The sequence below is a fragment of the Hylobates moloch genome, unplaced genomic scaffold (assembly GCF_009828535.3).
Source record: "Hylobates moloch isolate HMO894 unplaced genomic scaffold, HMol_V3 SCAFFOLD_4, whole genome shotgun sequence".
NCBI lineage: Eukaryota > Metazoa > Chordata > Mammalia > Primates > Hylobatidae > Hylobates > Hylobates moloch.
In genome coordinates, this window is record NW_026652279.1 from 2,050,068 (window position 1) to 2,065,688 (window position 15,621).

General features: G+C 40.6%; 1 protein-coding gene across 6 annotated transcripts in view; it reads right to left on the minus strand.

Annotated features, from left to right (window-relative positions):
- The window catches only part of FHIT (fragile histidine triad diadenosine triphosphatase), a 1,522,387-nt gene that overhangs the window by 257,945 nt on the left and 1,248,821 nt on the right, over nucleotides 1–15,621 (minus strand). For all 6 annotated transcript variants that reach the window (XM_058437111.1, XM_058437110.1, XM_058437112.1 and 3 more), the window contains 2 exons: nucleotides 9,065–9,210; nucleotides 6,415–6,444 (listed from right to left, as the gene is read on the minus strand). In XM_058437111.1, coding sequence (XP_058293094.1) covers nucleotides 6,415–6,444; nucleotides 9,065–9,210 — 176 coding nt within the window. The remainder of the gene's footprint in view (nucleotides 1–6,414; nucleotides 6,445–9,064; nucleotides 9,211–15,621) is intronic.

A 15,621-nucleotide genomic window follows, 5' to 3' on the forward strand; every position in this document is an offset into this window, starting at 1 on the left:
CACGCATTAATCCATTTGGTCCTCACAACACTCCCAAGAGCCAGGATACTCTTAAGACCTGCATTTTCTAAGTTTATGAATGAATGTGGGGGCTCAGAAAGGTTAACTCGCCCATGGGTCATGTACCTGGTAGGTGACAGCTCTGGGTTTGAAACAAGGTAGTGTGGCCCCAGAGGCCTCCCTCTTCATCACTATGCTTTAACTTCCCTGCATGTTCTTCTCACCCTCATCCCTGCTTCAGGATCTCTCTCATCTCATTCACCTTAGCTGCCTTTGAGTTGGAATGAACAGGGAAAAGGTAATTAAGAACGTGAAAATACTAGGGGACTTGGTTAATTTTTCTCTCAGTGCTTTGATCCAAATGGCATCATGCAAATCAAAGTTAACAAACTAGAAATGGAAAAACTCAATGATTTGATATCTACTTAGGAAAGGGCCTGAGGGTTCAGCAGGAGAGAGAAAGTTTCCCAAAGGAGACAGGCAGGCCCCCAGCCCCTTCTGCTTGGAGAGCTGGGGACCGGGGGTTTTGCCTCAAATCACCAGGAGCGGGAGAGGGAGGGGAAGTCAGAGACATTTACATACCACAGGGAAAGGGCTTGGACCCTCAGCACTTCTCAAAGGCATCCACTCCCACATGTACACCCAAACCCATCCCCTGAGCACTGCAGTTGTCTTTGGTTTACCAACCCAGTCAAACTGGATTCATTCTGAGGGCAGAGATGCAAATTGTAAGGCAATTCTACAAGATAAAAGCTACAGCATCCTGAAGATACCAATTTTTCATGCAGTAAATACATGCATTAGGTATTAACATAGTCAAGGCACCGTTCACCATGGCTGTAATGAAAGGATAAAAGTCCTATGGCAAATCACATCTCTCTCGAAGTGTCTTTCCAAATGAAAATAATAAGTCACAGTAAACGAAAACCATTTTCATCCTCAAGATACAGGTTTCTCTCTTTCTGTACACACCAAATCTTTCCTAGAAAATGGTTTGGGTTGAGGGCAGCAGCCCCTACAACTGCTTCTTATCACTCCTTCAGGAAAGCAGCTTCAGAAAACTGAAGTGTGCATCAGAATCACTTGTGGTGTCTGTTAGGACAGAGTCCTAGGCCCCACATCAGAACTACTGAGTCAGCAAAGCATGGGGCAGGCAGGCTTCTGTCCTGTGAGTGCCTTCTTTAGGTAACTGTGAAGTACTCTATCGATTTATAACCCCGACTTACTCATGATCATCTATGCATACACCAGAGGCTAAAAATGTTCGGACAGAGAGGACCAGTATTATTTTCCCCAATTAAGAAGGCAGATTTCTGAATTTTCAAGGTGTCATTTTTGTAAGTTCAAATAAGATATTCAAATGGCACAAGTCACATAGTCAGAGTAAAGTTTTCTCAAGAATTTAACCAAAAGGCAGTCATTCATAGCGAGAGAATTCAGTGTATAATAATTAAGCAAATTTGGCAGGACCACAAACCATCTCAATGCTAGTTACAACCCCTTAAAGCCTAGCCACAACCTATTTTATAGATGAGAAGCTGAAGTTAATATTAAGGTTAAAAAACATGTACAAGGTCCAAGGGCCATGATGTGGCAGGGCTGGGATTTGAACTGGGGTGGACTGGTCAGATTCTACATCCATGTCCAAATCCTAGCCAATCTCTGCTACATATACCATGTACTGAACATGAATATGTCAGTTTTTCTCCACCATCACTCAATATAATAGATAGGGTTTCTGCATTCAAAAAAAAAGGAAATGTATGTTCAGAGAGGCTAAAAGGCTGATCCCAAGGTGCACAGTTAGGAAGTGAATAGGGCTAATATTCCTAACGGAACCTCTGATGCCAAAGTATGTTAACTACTAGACTTAATTAAGAGATAAAATGTCCTCATTTTCATGAATCTAAACGATTACCAAATTTTCAGGTGGAAAATTTGTTCTAGAACCACAGAAACTTCTCAGTGAACAGAAGAGCTTCCTTTTTATCTCATTTAATTTTTGAATTATACTTCTATAAATAATTATCTTCTTCTTCTAGAGCAATCTAAAAAGTAATTTCTAATATCTTAAAAATTATTAACAGCTACTTCCCACTGCATTAATACTATAAAATTAAATTTCTAAGTAGAAGATTCAAGTACCATAAACATAGAAGAGTGTAAGAAAGCGTAATCTATAAATAGTTCTTACGAGATTCCAGATTACCTGCCTGGATTAACTCTCTCTTTAATATGCCTAAAACGGCCTCCCACCCAAAGATATACATACCAATTGTTCTAAAAGATAGCTCACATTAAACTTATTAAGCAGCATCGCTTCTAAAGGAATGAATATTGCCTTAATGGTTTGATTAGATGGAATTACATTTTGGAACATGATTTGAGAACTCGATTCATGGAAATTTTAGTCTTCGTTAGTAACACCTGGAATATAGGAGACTTTTGATAGAGATTCCAGGAATATCGCTGACTGCGTGCTGGAATACACATACATATCACCTTCTACTTCATGTTAACTCAAGTTAGAAACTTATGAGATTCGTTCCAACCAGCAACAAGCAAAGTTCCATTATCGTCATCATTCTCTTCCCCACACAAAAGAGCCATAGAAGACATAGGAGAGTAAAAGCTGTATCATTTCCTTACCCATTGCCCAGTTCATGGCTCAGACCCCTGTAATGCAATACAGATTAACAAGAGGAAAGCCTAACAAATACATTTCAGTTTTCCGTGCCACGGGAACCTTCAGAAATAAAGACCTAAAGACAACTGTGTGTTTTTATGGACGGTCATGCAGAAGTACGATTGGATGATAAAAGAGTATGACTTGATAGTAATAAATTGGGGAAAACTTAGCAAGGCCTATGTGTTCAGATTCTTCCTGGCATGTGAGTAGAGGGCAGAACTCCTCTGGAATGAAGGCCTTATGACCTACTTGCCGGGATGATAGGTCAGAGAATTCTTTTATGGCACACTTGAGGGTAGACAAATGAAAGAAGGTCAGAGAGTGATGTTCCGGCTTCTGTCGTTTTTTCAGTTTCCTTCACGTTAAAATACTCAGTATGCAGAGCTAGCATATTTTGGGGGTAGCGTGTCCTGAGACCTATTATAAACAATGACAAAATCCAGGTCCTCACAAAGCTTACCTTCTCAAAGAACTAGAGAAAAGACAGAGGTGCAGGTGCAGGGCCAAACAAATAAAAGACAACGAAGAACGCCTTGAGAGAAATCAAATCATGCGCCAGGATGGAGAGTAGGGGCTTTAGGAGAGCTCCTTCGGATGAAGGGTCAGGGAGGCTGTTTGGATCTGTATGGTTGAAGGTGAAAGAAAAAGATTGTTTCTCCAGCCTGCAGAACATCAAACTGCTGCAATAATCACCTTGTGGATGGCAGGGTTCTACTACTTTTAAACCCAAAAAGGAGAGTTCATAATCAATTGTGAAATAAGAGGTCACTGTTTTACTTCGATATTTCCCTTTCCTGACTACAAGTGCCTCACTGAGTAAGCGAGGCCACGCTTGTTCTTTGCGAAGCAGAATTTAAAGCCTCTGAAACAAAAAACCCTACAGTGGCATCATGTTCAAGAGGCTAACTCAGTGGTGCACCTTCATTAACAATAACAACAGGTGCTCCAGGGGAAAAGACCATTACCGGGCTTATTGCTATTACCACTCAGCATGAGACAAAAATGGTTTAGAACCCAGGGATCAGGCAGAATATCAAGAATGAGACACAGAGGCAAAGATGAAGAGAACAGTCACTGTGCTTTCCACTGTGTGTGTGTGTCAGATGCTGCCTTAAAATGTGCAACTGTGTGAATTTCAAAATATGAAATGCTCAGAGTCTTGAATTGTAGTTTTCACAACTGGACAGCTGAATATTAAAGATGCTGCTTTGTCCCCTAGAGGGGCTGGCCTACTGCAAGACTGGCTTCCACGGGTCATAATTATGTGGCCATTGCCACTCAATATTTTATCATCACAAAATACTGAGGCTGGCAAATATCTATCACGGGATGTGCTTGTTAATAATGAAGATTCCCAAGCCCCAGTATTCTAAATAAGTAGATTTAGAATAAGAACTGAGAATCAACTTTTTGTTGTTGTTAACTGATATCAAAGTTAATTTTCACGGAGGTGATACAAAGATCACATTTTGAAAAGCAGATTCAACAACTTTAGATATGGATACTTTGTCTAAAAGGACAGCTTTGGAACCTTCATTGTTCTCTGGGATTTTATGTGTGTGTGTGTGTGTGTGTGTGTGTGTCTGTGTCTGTGTAGTGGTTTTCTTTTAACCACCATATTCTACAAATGAGTCAAGATATCCCCATTAATTCATATCAGGGGACTTCTGTGATCAGGTTGGAAACAACTGAAAGATGTACAAAACAACAATCTGCTGATTTAAAAAACAGAATTGTTTTAAAAAATTCAACTTAAGCTAAATAATTAGGGTGATGATAACAATAACCACATTCAACAATTCAAATATAAGTACTATATGTTAAGAATTAGTCCGTCATCATCACCATCAAAGGTAACAAAAACATTACACATTTTGGCCAGATAATTGGGACATCAAAAAGTAATTACTATTGGGGTTACACAATCTATAGCCATAGTTATCAGCCCAGCTAGGCTCACTGCTTATTTGTTTTGTGTGTGTGTTTATTATTTTTAGTCAAGAGATAATTCAAATATCATAAAATTCACCATTTTAAACCATACAATTCAGTGGCTTTATTATATTCACAATGTTGCACAACCATAACCACTAAGTCCACAACGTTTTCATTACCCTAAAAGAAACCTGTACCCATTAGGAATCATTCCCCATTCCTTCCTGGTCCCAGTCCCTGGCAGCCACTAATCTACTTTTTATCCCTATTCAGAGCCTGTTGTATAGCAAATATTTTCTATCCCGCTTTAGAATGGCAAAATGAAATTTTGAGATCATATAACCTATCTATTCATATAAGTTTTAGCTATGCTTACTATGTACCTATTATCATTCTATGCATCCCACTTCACACAGTTTGTGCATTCCCCCATGTCACTAGCTATGCCTCTACAGTATCACTTTCAATAGCTGAAGGAATTCCATCAAATAGATATTGCATAGTGCATGTAACTAACCCAGTATAGTTAGAACTTACGTTTGAATACTGAGTTTTAAAAAATCTGGGAACCAAGTTTGAACATTTGTGTTTTGCATTTCAAGAATTGATTTCAAAAAGAAGCCACAGTTATTAAATCCTTTCTTTGCATCTGTATATTTAGAGCCTCACATGGAGGTGGGACAGCGGGATAGAGGAAAGCTGAAAGCCTCTGTGTCTATCACCACACCCTGTGTGTAGAGCAATTAGGAGGCTAGCCCTTTTTTATGATAAGGAATTTGGTGGCCCATATGGTGGCAGTCCCTACATAAACTTCCACTGCTTAGAGGTATTTCCCAGAGATTCTATTTTAAAAGCCCCAGAATAGCTGTGTTAAAGTCAAAAGTAAAGTAAGATCAAGAGGGAACTTACATTGATTTGGCACTGTTTGTGCAGGCATCACCTTATCCACTCACGACTGGTCTTCGAACCATTAAACTTTATTTCAACAAAGCGTAACATTAACACCCCAGCCTGACTTGCTTCTGACTTCTAGCACCAAAAATAGAGCCTTTTCTGTGACTTAGGTGCAGAATCTACCCATATACGAATTAGCATTTGTATGAAAAGAGCTGAAACCCAGCTTCTGAATCAACCAGGATTTTATTATTTTATTTTTACTACAGAAGCAGAGACTATCCTAATAAATCCTCCTTTCTTCTCCTAGCACAACTAAAGACCCATCTTTGAGCTCCACTGACTCCATTAGGTTTGAACTTTGGTATTAAGTACACACGGAGGAAAAGAGTAGGTGTGGGGTGACGAGAAGGAGAACAGAGAGAAGCACAGAGACAGGAAGGAAGGGAGGCAGCTTGATGCTACTGCTGCGGTTATTCCTTCACTCAAAAGCAATGAAGCAAAACCAGACTATGTCAAGAAGCAAAGGTGTGTCAAAGACACCCCAGGCTTAACATGGGGCTGCCAAAACCCACAGGAAGCTCACATGCTATTTCCTAGACACTGTCTCACATGAACCACTTTGACTTCGGTTTCCGGACTCCTTGATTTAGTTTCTGTTTTAGCGTTTGCACAATAATAATTTTACCACTAAAAGTAAATGTCTTGTAAACTAATGGGAAACATTGTTTGGCAGAGTTTATAATGCCAGGATTTATGGCTCTAACACTGAGGGTCTCTCTGACCTCGAAGATACCATAATGAAACAGCAATGTGCTGCAAATGACTCATTGTGACTTTTTATTAGTTCTCATAATCGCCTCTTATTAATTTGTATGCACATAATAAGCACTCACCTTCACAGTCTGTCCAGCTTCGGGGCCATCCTAGAAGTAGGAAAAAACCAACAGAGGTGAGAATAGATAGATGGTATCTCCTGCTTATTCAGAAATATCACCCATTAATAATTTAGATGCAATTTCATTGTGTGTTAATTTATAGTATTCTCATGGGGACCATTGGCTTCAAATGTGTGGGACTAGACAGTTCTCCATTTCTGCCTGAGAGTAAGTGTGAAGTTACGTATAAAAATGATATAAATTATCCAGCAAGCCAACTCCTTGCTACTTTTCATGCTCTTTGCTCTTGGCTATGGTTTTAATTGCATTAAAGGAAGGCTGAAAATGTTTGGGGAGGTGAAGTATCACACCTTCTGGTTATCTTTAGAGGTGGGTTAATTAATGTCTGATTACTTTAAGCTTCTACTCAGGAAATCTGCTATAAACATAAGCCATTAAGCAAGAATATGGGATATTTCATATAGGAAGAGTCCTCTCTGGCTATTCTGACCTTGTGGGAGACAAATGGTAGCGTTCATTGTAGCTGGACCCTTTTCCCAAACTGGTTCCCTTTCTCTGTTTCTGAAGCTTAGTTGTACATGAGCAAACTCACCAAGTCACCAGCCATAATATAAAGCAAAAGAAGATACTCAGCTGGCTGATATGGCCAAACAAGCAATGGCTCCACAATCAGAAAGTCCAAAATAGAATTTCGCCTCTGCAACTTCAGCCAGGTCTGTCTACCTCTATGAGCCTGACTAACGGGGTGAGAACTCCCGCCCTAAGGATTCAACACCACTGTGTATATCAGGGATTTTCAAACTTAGAGTCACAACCCATTAGCGGGTCATGAAGTCAACTTAACGGGTTGCAATCAGCATTACAAACAACATAAATGAGGTTGTTTTTTTTTTTTTTTGAGAAAGGGTCCAGGCCAGAGTGGTGGCATGATGGTGGCTCACTGCAGCCTTGACCTCTTGGACTCAAGTGATTCTCCGGCCTCGGCCTCCTGAGTAACTGGGACTACAGGCATGCATCATCATGCCTGGCTAATTTTTGTATTTTTTTTTAGGGACAGGGTTTTGCCATGTTGCCCAGGCTGATCTCAAACTCCTAAGCTCCAGAGAGCTGCCAGTCTTAGCCTCCCAAAGTGCTCGGATTACAGGTGTGAGCCACCACACCCAGCCAGAAATCAGATCTTAATAGAATAAAAACCATTAGACTGCACAGAATGAGTAAACATTGTTTTGTGAAACTCTGGTTTCCCTTATCAATATAGGCATATGCATATATTTCACATATGTGTGTCAGGGGAGACAGGCATGATTTTGAAATAAATATATATCTTACTGTAGGTTACGGTAAAAAATAGTTTGACCACATTGCATATACGAAAGTACTCTAGGTGCTAACACAAGTCAGCTCTTACATTTATGGAATTAACTTTCTAGTGAAACAGGTTTCATAACCAGCAATGGCCGTTTCCTATAAATGTGATTTTTATTCTTGTATCTCACTAAACATTAACAGAGGTTTTCATTCACTGCCTTCATTTAGTCTCTCCAGAAACACAGTTTGCAACATAAGCTTGATAAACCCACTCTGAGCTGAACTACCTGCCTGAAGGGGACTCAAATTGTTTGACATACAACACACACACACAAAGCATTTGGGGGAAGTTTAGCTACTCTTAACATAGACATGGCAGCAAAAAAAGAAAGAAAAAAAATCTGTTTGAGAAGAAGATGAGCACTTTTAGTCAGAGCCTTTATAACCTGAAAACACTGGCTTTCTTTATCTGGTCTCTTTGAAGCTCTGTGGTAGAGAGCTGAGGAGGGGAGGAAGAATGGCAAACATTCAGTTTAACTAACAGGCTGAATACCGAGTCCTCACATTTTGAAAGCGTGTCCTTCCAAAGGGCAATTACAGAGTCATCCAATTTCAGAGCCATGAAGGACTTTATACATTGATACCCCAGCCCTTTCCATAGAGGACCTGAAGGAGCTTATGGTATATTACTACAGATTTACTCAATTCCCTACTGATGACTCACCATGGACATACTTCTCCCAACCTGACAACTGTTGGCTCAACCTCTGCCTAAACATCTTCAGGGACTGGGGATCTGATTTCTTTACTGGTCAGTGGGCCACACCCAACCAGTTAATCTAGCTTCTAACTAATCTGTGATCAATCTCTGCAGCTTGAATTAAAGATAGACAAAAGGTAAGGCCCAACCTAAGCTGTATATCGCTGCCACCCTGGAATTAGAGCAGGGCTTAGTCCATGCAGTGCTCAAAAATTAGTTACCATGGAAGGAAAATGATTTCTCCAGTCCCAGTCCCAGTAAGCAATTTGGAATGTCTGAATGTCCATTAAATCACTTATCCATTCCTCCCACCTGCTTGGTAAACAAGCCTCAGATATCACCTCGGATGCTATCCCACGGTCCATCTTGGGGCCGATGGACAGTAGGGCTGCCCTGCTTGTAGGGGGCAGTAGAAATGTAGATTTGTAGACTTTTCTACAAAGAAATGTCTTATTTTGGCTGCTACATAAAATACAAACAATCACATCTGCCTTCCTGGTAAGATGTCAGGAGGAGCAAGCCCAATGCCGGGATTTGAAAAGGAAGAGAAATCATTTCTGAGTAATCTGTACCACTCACCTGCATGGAAAAAGTGACAGAGGTCCCGTGGAAATGTTTTTCCACCACTGTCCCGACTCTCTGGGTCGCCTGAAACAAATCGGCCACTTCATCAGTACGCAGGTCACGGAAGCGCTCCACTGGCCGCAGAGGGCACACGAGGACATCTGTAGCAAGGTCTGTTAAGGCCCATGCTGCTGGCTTTGGGTAGTGTTCTTACCAAGCAGTTTATACCCACAGGACCAGGGCCTGAACTCTCAAAGACTAAGGAATGAAGAAACAGATATTTACCATCCACTGAACCCCAGAGAGTTGAAAGAGAGCTTCCATATATGGATAATTACACTTTGAAGGAGAAGCTGTGGTATGCAGAAGAATTTCTTGCAAAAGAAAGGGACATTCGTGTACAGACAGACTCAAGTGTATGGTGAGATAATTATGCAAGGAGGCAAGATCTATTCTAGATCATTATCTCTTGACCCCCTATTCTAAAGCTGCATCCACTTTAGCAGCCAAAGGCACTAGGTTGAAAAAGCAACTGGAATATCCACTTGGTTTCTCTAGGTAGAACATGGGGATAAATTTTTAATTTAAATTATCTCTTTGGAGAAATAAGAAAATTATGCAATGAACATATAAAAGTAGATGTTTATTTTATTTTTAAAAGAGTATAGACATTCTGAAAATGTATAGTGAACTTTATCCATAACTAAGAGAGGTGCCATGTGATTAAGCAATTTATGACAAGAGTTCCTCAGATGAATTTTTTTTTTAGAATCCAAAAGAAGACATTTGAAGGTAAATCATGAAAGAAAGAGGTTGTCCGGTTATTCAAATAAAGCATTCTTAATGCATTCTACAAGTTAGACGAGGCAACGTATTTACATTATTGCTCTCAGCAACATGTAAGATCTAGAGAAAAAAGGATACAAATTTGATTACTTCTTGATAGGAAATTAATATTCACTGTTACACCATCAATAACATTTCAGTCACTATACACGTATGTATGCACACATGTGTATATATACACACTATATATATAAATATTTGTTTAGTTTTTAGATACTAACAAGAGAAACAAACTCTTGTATGTTTTTCTGTTTCTTTTTTCTTGTTGTTTTAAGACAGCATGCTCCTGCCTGGAGCTAAGCAGCTAAAGGGCATAATAAACCCATAATTCTGCAATTGCAAGTCTCACTAGAATATCAACCCCATTCCACTATTGGTAGAGCTCAGAGCCCAAGGGGAAACACACTGAGCTCAGCTGGTCAGGCCTGATTTCCATAAGAGAGAGGGGAAAAGAAGGAAGAAACTGATTAATTTTGCTCATAATCAGGAAATTCATGTCAACGGTAAACTAGGAAAAGAAGCATTTTTAAAATCAGAGTTCATTTTTCAAGAGAGGAGAAGGGAGGCCTTCACCCACAGGGCATCTGATACTCAGAAAGATAATTATCCATCTTTGGCAGGCCTGCTTTATTATCATGGGTCAATGAACCATTTAGAAATGAAGAATTTCCTTTCATTTCCTTTGAGCAGATTGCCAGCCTCCACCCCAACGGAGCTGCATTTTCTCTGTTAAAAGGGACCCTTCCCCATATTCCTCCTCCCTGCTTTGAATTACACCCTCACTTAGGCCCGACTTCACCAAACCACAGCAAGGGTGACAACCATGCAAGCTTCCAGCGATGTCCATAAGTGCTCTATTAGGCTATGTTCACACACAGCAACTCGGTGGGGAAGGAAGACATTTCACTTAAACAATGGCTTACTGTGAAAACTGGTGGAATAAATCAGACAATCTATGTAGCTAAAGTAAATTTAGTAATATCAATGACATTCCAACACCATAAAAAAATCTTATTATTTGTCAATTTTGCTTGTTTGCATGTTGCTCCTAGAAAAACAACTCAGGGAAAGCAAATTAATTAGAAGAACAGCAGATAGTTTTTGTAATTCTAATGCCACTTTTTATATGCCAGTTGTTTGAAAAGAATATCACAGATGCAATATAATTTAATTTGGAGCCTCTTAGGCCTTGTTAATGGATAAATTCCATATTATACGTAGGCTATAAGGTCACATTTACTTCTGGATCCTGTTTGCTTGGGATTATCTCCTCTGTCAAGATTTCTTAGCTAACATGTAGGATAACCTTCAAAGAATTAAACTTACTATATTGAATTGAATAAATGTTTTATCCAGTACATATCATGTGTGAAAACTTGTGGAACTGGTTACCACTTCTCCCTATAATCTAGAGTAGAGAGTTTTTTTAGTAATAATATTTTTTAAAGGAAGGGAAGGTCAATAGTTATAATTTAGGTTGTATAGTTGACAAGGAGATTTCTCACAGTAGATGAAAACCAAAGGCGACTTCTTAGAGCAGATGAGATTTAAACTGGACTTTAAAAATTGGGGAGTGATTTAACCAGTGGATTGGGCTGGCAACCTACTCACTCATCCATCCCAACACTGCAGGCTCCTCTCAGTCCAGGGTCTATGCTGGAACTTAGGATGCTAAGATGACCAGGACAGAGTAGCTGACCTTGAAGAGTTCGCATTCTAATGTCCCCAACTGTCGTGCGGTGTAAACAGATCATTACGACACAGAGCGATGAATGCTATTGGTAGAAATCAGCATAGAAAGCTGTGGGAGCACAGGGGAGGTCAGACCTAACTCTGCCTCAGGGTGTTAGATAAACTTTTCCATCTCATTTTACATTTCACCTTTTAAAGTAGAACTCTTTCTCCACACCTAGACCAAAATCTGTCCTTAAAACTGGTCCAGCAACTTAAGGTTAGCTTCAAAGAAAGTTGTTGAGCGTTCCTCCTTTGGCCCAAATCACCATTTCACTTTCGTATGTACTCTTACTTACTCAGTCTTTCCAACAAACCCATAAACTATTAATACCACTATAATTCCCATGTTGAAGATGAATTATAAGCAATAATTTCTTATAGAAAATTAGAAACTTGCCACACCAGCACACTCAAAATGAGATTAAAACTAGAATTCAACCCGTCTGTCTGATTAGTCTAAAGTTCATGTTATCAATGACAGTGCTGTGATGTCATCCTCGACAGAGCTTTCATGACTCCTTTTTTGCCTCTTATTAAAACTGGGCCCTGCATTCCTTAGTCACTCTGTTCATAGAAGGGAACCACTGTTTTCATTAAATAGAAGGCTATGATGCAAACATGCTGAAGGCTTAAGAAACACCTAACCTTGGAAAAAGAAAGCAGACGAGACCTACAATCCCACACTGAAAGGAGGCCTCAGCACTGGGCAGTGAGTATGCCTTCATCCTAACAGAGAATTGTAAGATCAAAAATGAGAGTACCAGCTTGCCTGAGCCGGAGGAAATAAAGAGGGATACGAAGCTGGCATTGTGGCCCTTCTCATCCTGACTTTGGGTTGCTTCAAGGTGACTTGGGCTCCATCATGGGCCAGACTCCTGAGAAAGTTTAGATACTGCAGCCTCTATCACTGGGTCAGGCTGTCAGACACACCGAATCCATTGCTTGTTGGACAGTCTAATTACTGAGAATTATGGACCTTCTCACAACACATGATTCATATCACAAGCGACTACCAGAAACTTGGCAATCCTTTCTTTTTGTTTTCCCTCTTCCTCTCTTCCTCTTCATGCTCACCCATGAAGTCAGGCCCAGAACTATCTCTATCTTTTTGAACATAAACACTTCAGGATGTTTTTGCTGCATTAAAGTGGTGTGACCACATGCCAAGCCCTATGCTGAGCTCTTGCTGACACACTGCCAACTCAGAATACACACAATGAAAGAAAGAAATATTTGCATTAGTCAGGTGCCTAGAGCCGGTGTGGTTTGCTATTTGCAAATATGACTACAAGAATCCCTCCCATCCTACATGCTGTTTTGCTCTGTGGCTTTCCCCCTCTTTCCATCAAGAGTTGCAGTCTATTTCCCCTCCCCTTGATTGCTTGTCTTACTTTGTGTTTGTGTTGTTATAAAAGAACACCTGAAGCTGGGTAGTTTATAAAGAAAAGAGGTTTATCTGGCTCACAGTTCTGAAGGCTGTCCAAGAAGCACGATGCTGGCTTCTGAATTTGGAGGAGGCCTCAAGATGCTTCCATTCATGGCAGAAGTGGGAGGGAAAACAGTTTGCAGAGATCATATGGTGAGAAAGGAGGCAAGAGAGACGGGAGGGAGGTGCCAGACCCTTTTCAACAACCAGCTCTTCTGGGAACTAATAGAGCAGTAGAGAGCTCACTGGTTACCACAAAGATGACATCAAGTGATTCATGAAAGATCCGCCCCCAAACACTTCCCATTAGGCCCTACCGACAACATCAGGGATCACATTTCAACATGAGGTTTGGAGGGTCAAATATCCAATCTATAGCAGTGTTGCTATGTGACTTTCCAAGGTTAGGCCTTAAGTGACCTTGAAACCTCTGATGATTGCTCTCTTGGAAGCCTGAGACCAACATGCTATAAAAAACCCCAGCTAGCCTGTTAAGTGGCAACATGAAGAACTAAGGCACCTCAGCTGATAGTCAGCAATAACTGTCAGAGATCTAGACTCAGGAGAGCCACTGACTTCCAGTTTCTATATCACTTATCTACTGCTGCGTAATAAAGTACCCCAAATCATAGAGCTTTAAAACAACATTGATCGGCCAGGTGCAGTAGCTCACGCCTGTAATCCCAGCACTTTGGGAGGCCAAAGCGGGCGGATCACCTGAGGTCAAGAGTTCAAGACCAGCCTGGCCAACATGGTGAAACCCCATCTCTACTAAAAATACAAAAAACAAAAATAGCTGGGCATGGTGGCGGGCATCTGTAATCCCAGCTACTCAGGAGGCAGAGACAGGAGAATCCCTTGAACCTGGGAGGTGGAGGTTGCAGTGAGCCAAGGTCATGCCATTGCACTCCAGCCTGGGCGACAAGAGCAAAACTTTGTCTAAAAACAACAACAACAACAACAACAAGCCAACATTGATAGGTTTTACTACCATAAGTCTGTGGATGGTTTTTGCTGAGGGTCTCACCTGGACTCATGCAACTGCTTTCGGATGGAAGGTAGGCTGGAGTCTGGGCTCAGCTGGGTCCACTAGACCCTTCACTCTACATGCTCTTCCATCCCAGTAGATGCAGAATCTCTGAAGCTGCTTAAGGCTTAGATTGTCCCACATTCTATCGGTCAAAGAAAATCACAAGCCAACCCAGATTCAAGGTGGAGATATTCTGTCTTCTAACAGGAGGAGTGGAAAGATGACAGTCAAAAGGGGTATGGACACTGGGAAGTTCCAGGGATGTTTAAAAATTAACAGGGGCCCAAGATATCTTGGCTGTCCTAGTGAGTAAATACAGGATGGCATTTTAGAGTTGAGATGCTTTTATTTTATTTTATTTTTTTTTTGAGATGGAGTTTCGCTCTTGTTGCCCAGGCTGGAGTGCAATGGCACAATCTCGGCTCAGTGCAACCTCTGCTTCCTGGGTTCAAGCGACTCTCCTGCCTCAGCCTCCCGAGTAGCTGGGATTACAGGCATGCACTACCACGCCCAGCTAATTTTGTATTTTTAGTAGAGACGGGGTTTCTCCAACCTTAGGTGATCTGCCTGCCTTCACCTCCCAAAGTGCTGGGGTTACAGGCATGAGCCACCGTGCCCAGCCCAGATGGATCTTAAACATCAACTACTCCAATACCTTCACTGTCAGATTTTAAAAATAGGGCTAGAAAGTGTACTTGACTTGTTCAGAGTCACACAGTTAGGAGCACAATTGGGATTGGAACGCAACTGGTGAGCTTCCCCAACCAAAGCTCTTTCTGTTACACTGAGATGGCAAAACAAGCACATCTGCCACTATTTTCCAATGGTAAACTTATGGCAGACATCAATAATCGACCACAGAATTCTCTCCTTTAACCAGCGTCCCCAACACTTGCCAATATAACCTCTGAGCAGTCAACATCAGTGAGAATGGGCACGCGACATGAGATGCATGTGCCATTTCTGTGGCCTCCCATACTGCCTCATGAACCGCAAAACCAACTGCAAAGGACTGGTGGAGTCAGAAAAGAGGGGGATGCTGCAAAAGTGAGAATCTTCCCAACTACATAAAATTTCCATTATGTTGCCATATTTTTATTCAAAATAAATTTGATAAGTTCAAAATTTGCTCATCAAGAATAATAATTGATTAAAAATATTTTAGGAGGATTTCCATGACAAATATGAAATATTTAAATATGGAGCACTGACAGATAAATGGAAATGTACTGATTCAGATGATGAATTAAACATGACAGCAGAATGTTATGATCAGAGTTGCTCAGACTCGCCCCCATTTAGTTTTCTATATCTGATCTATTCTAGGGATTCAGAATATAGAAGTCACCAAAATAAAGCAAATCATCAAAATATCACTGATTTTGATGAGGCTGATTAGCCTGTGTATATATTAATATGAAGTAAGGCAGTATCGAATAATACAACATAGAATTAACCATTCTTCTGAACTAATAAAAAAGAAGAGTCTGTATTCATCTTGACTGCAGATCTGTATGTAGTTTAGTAATAAGCAAG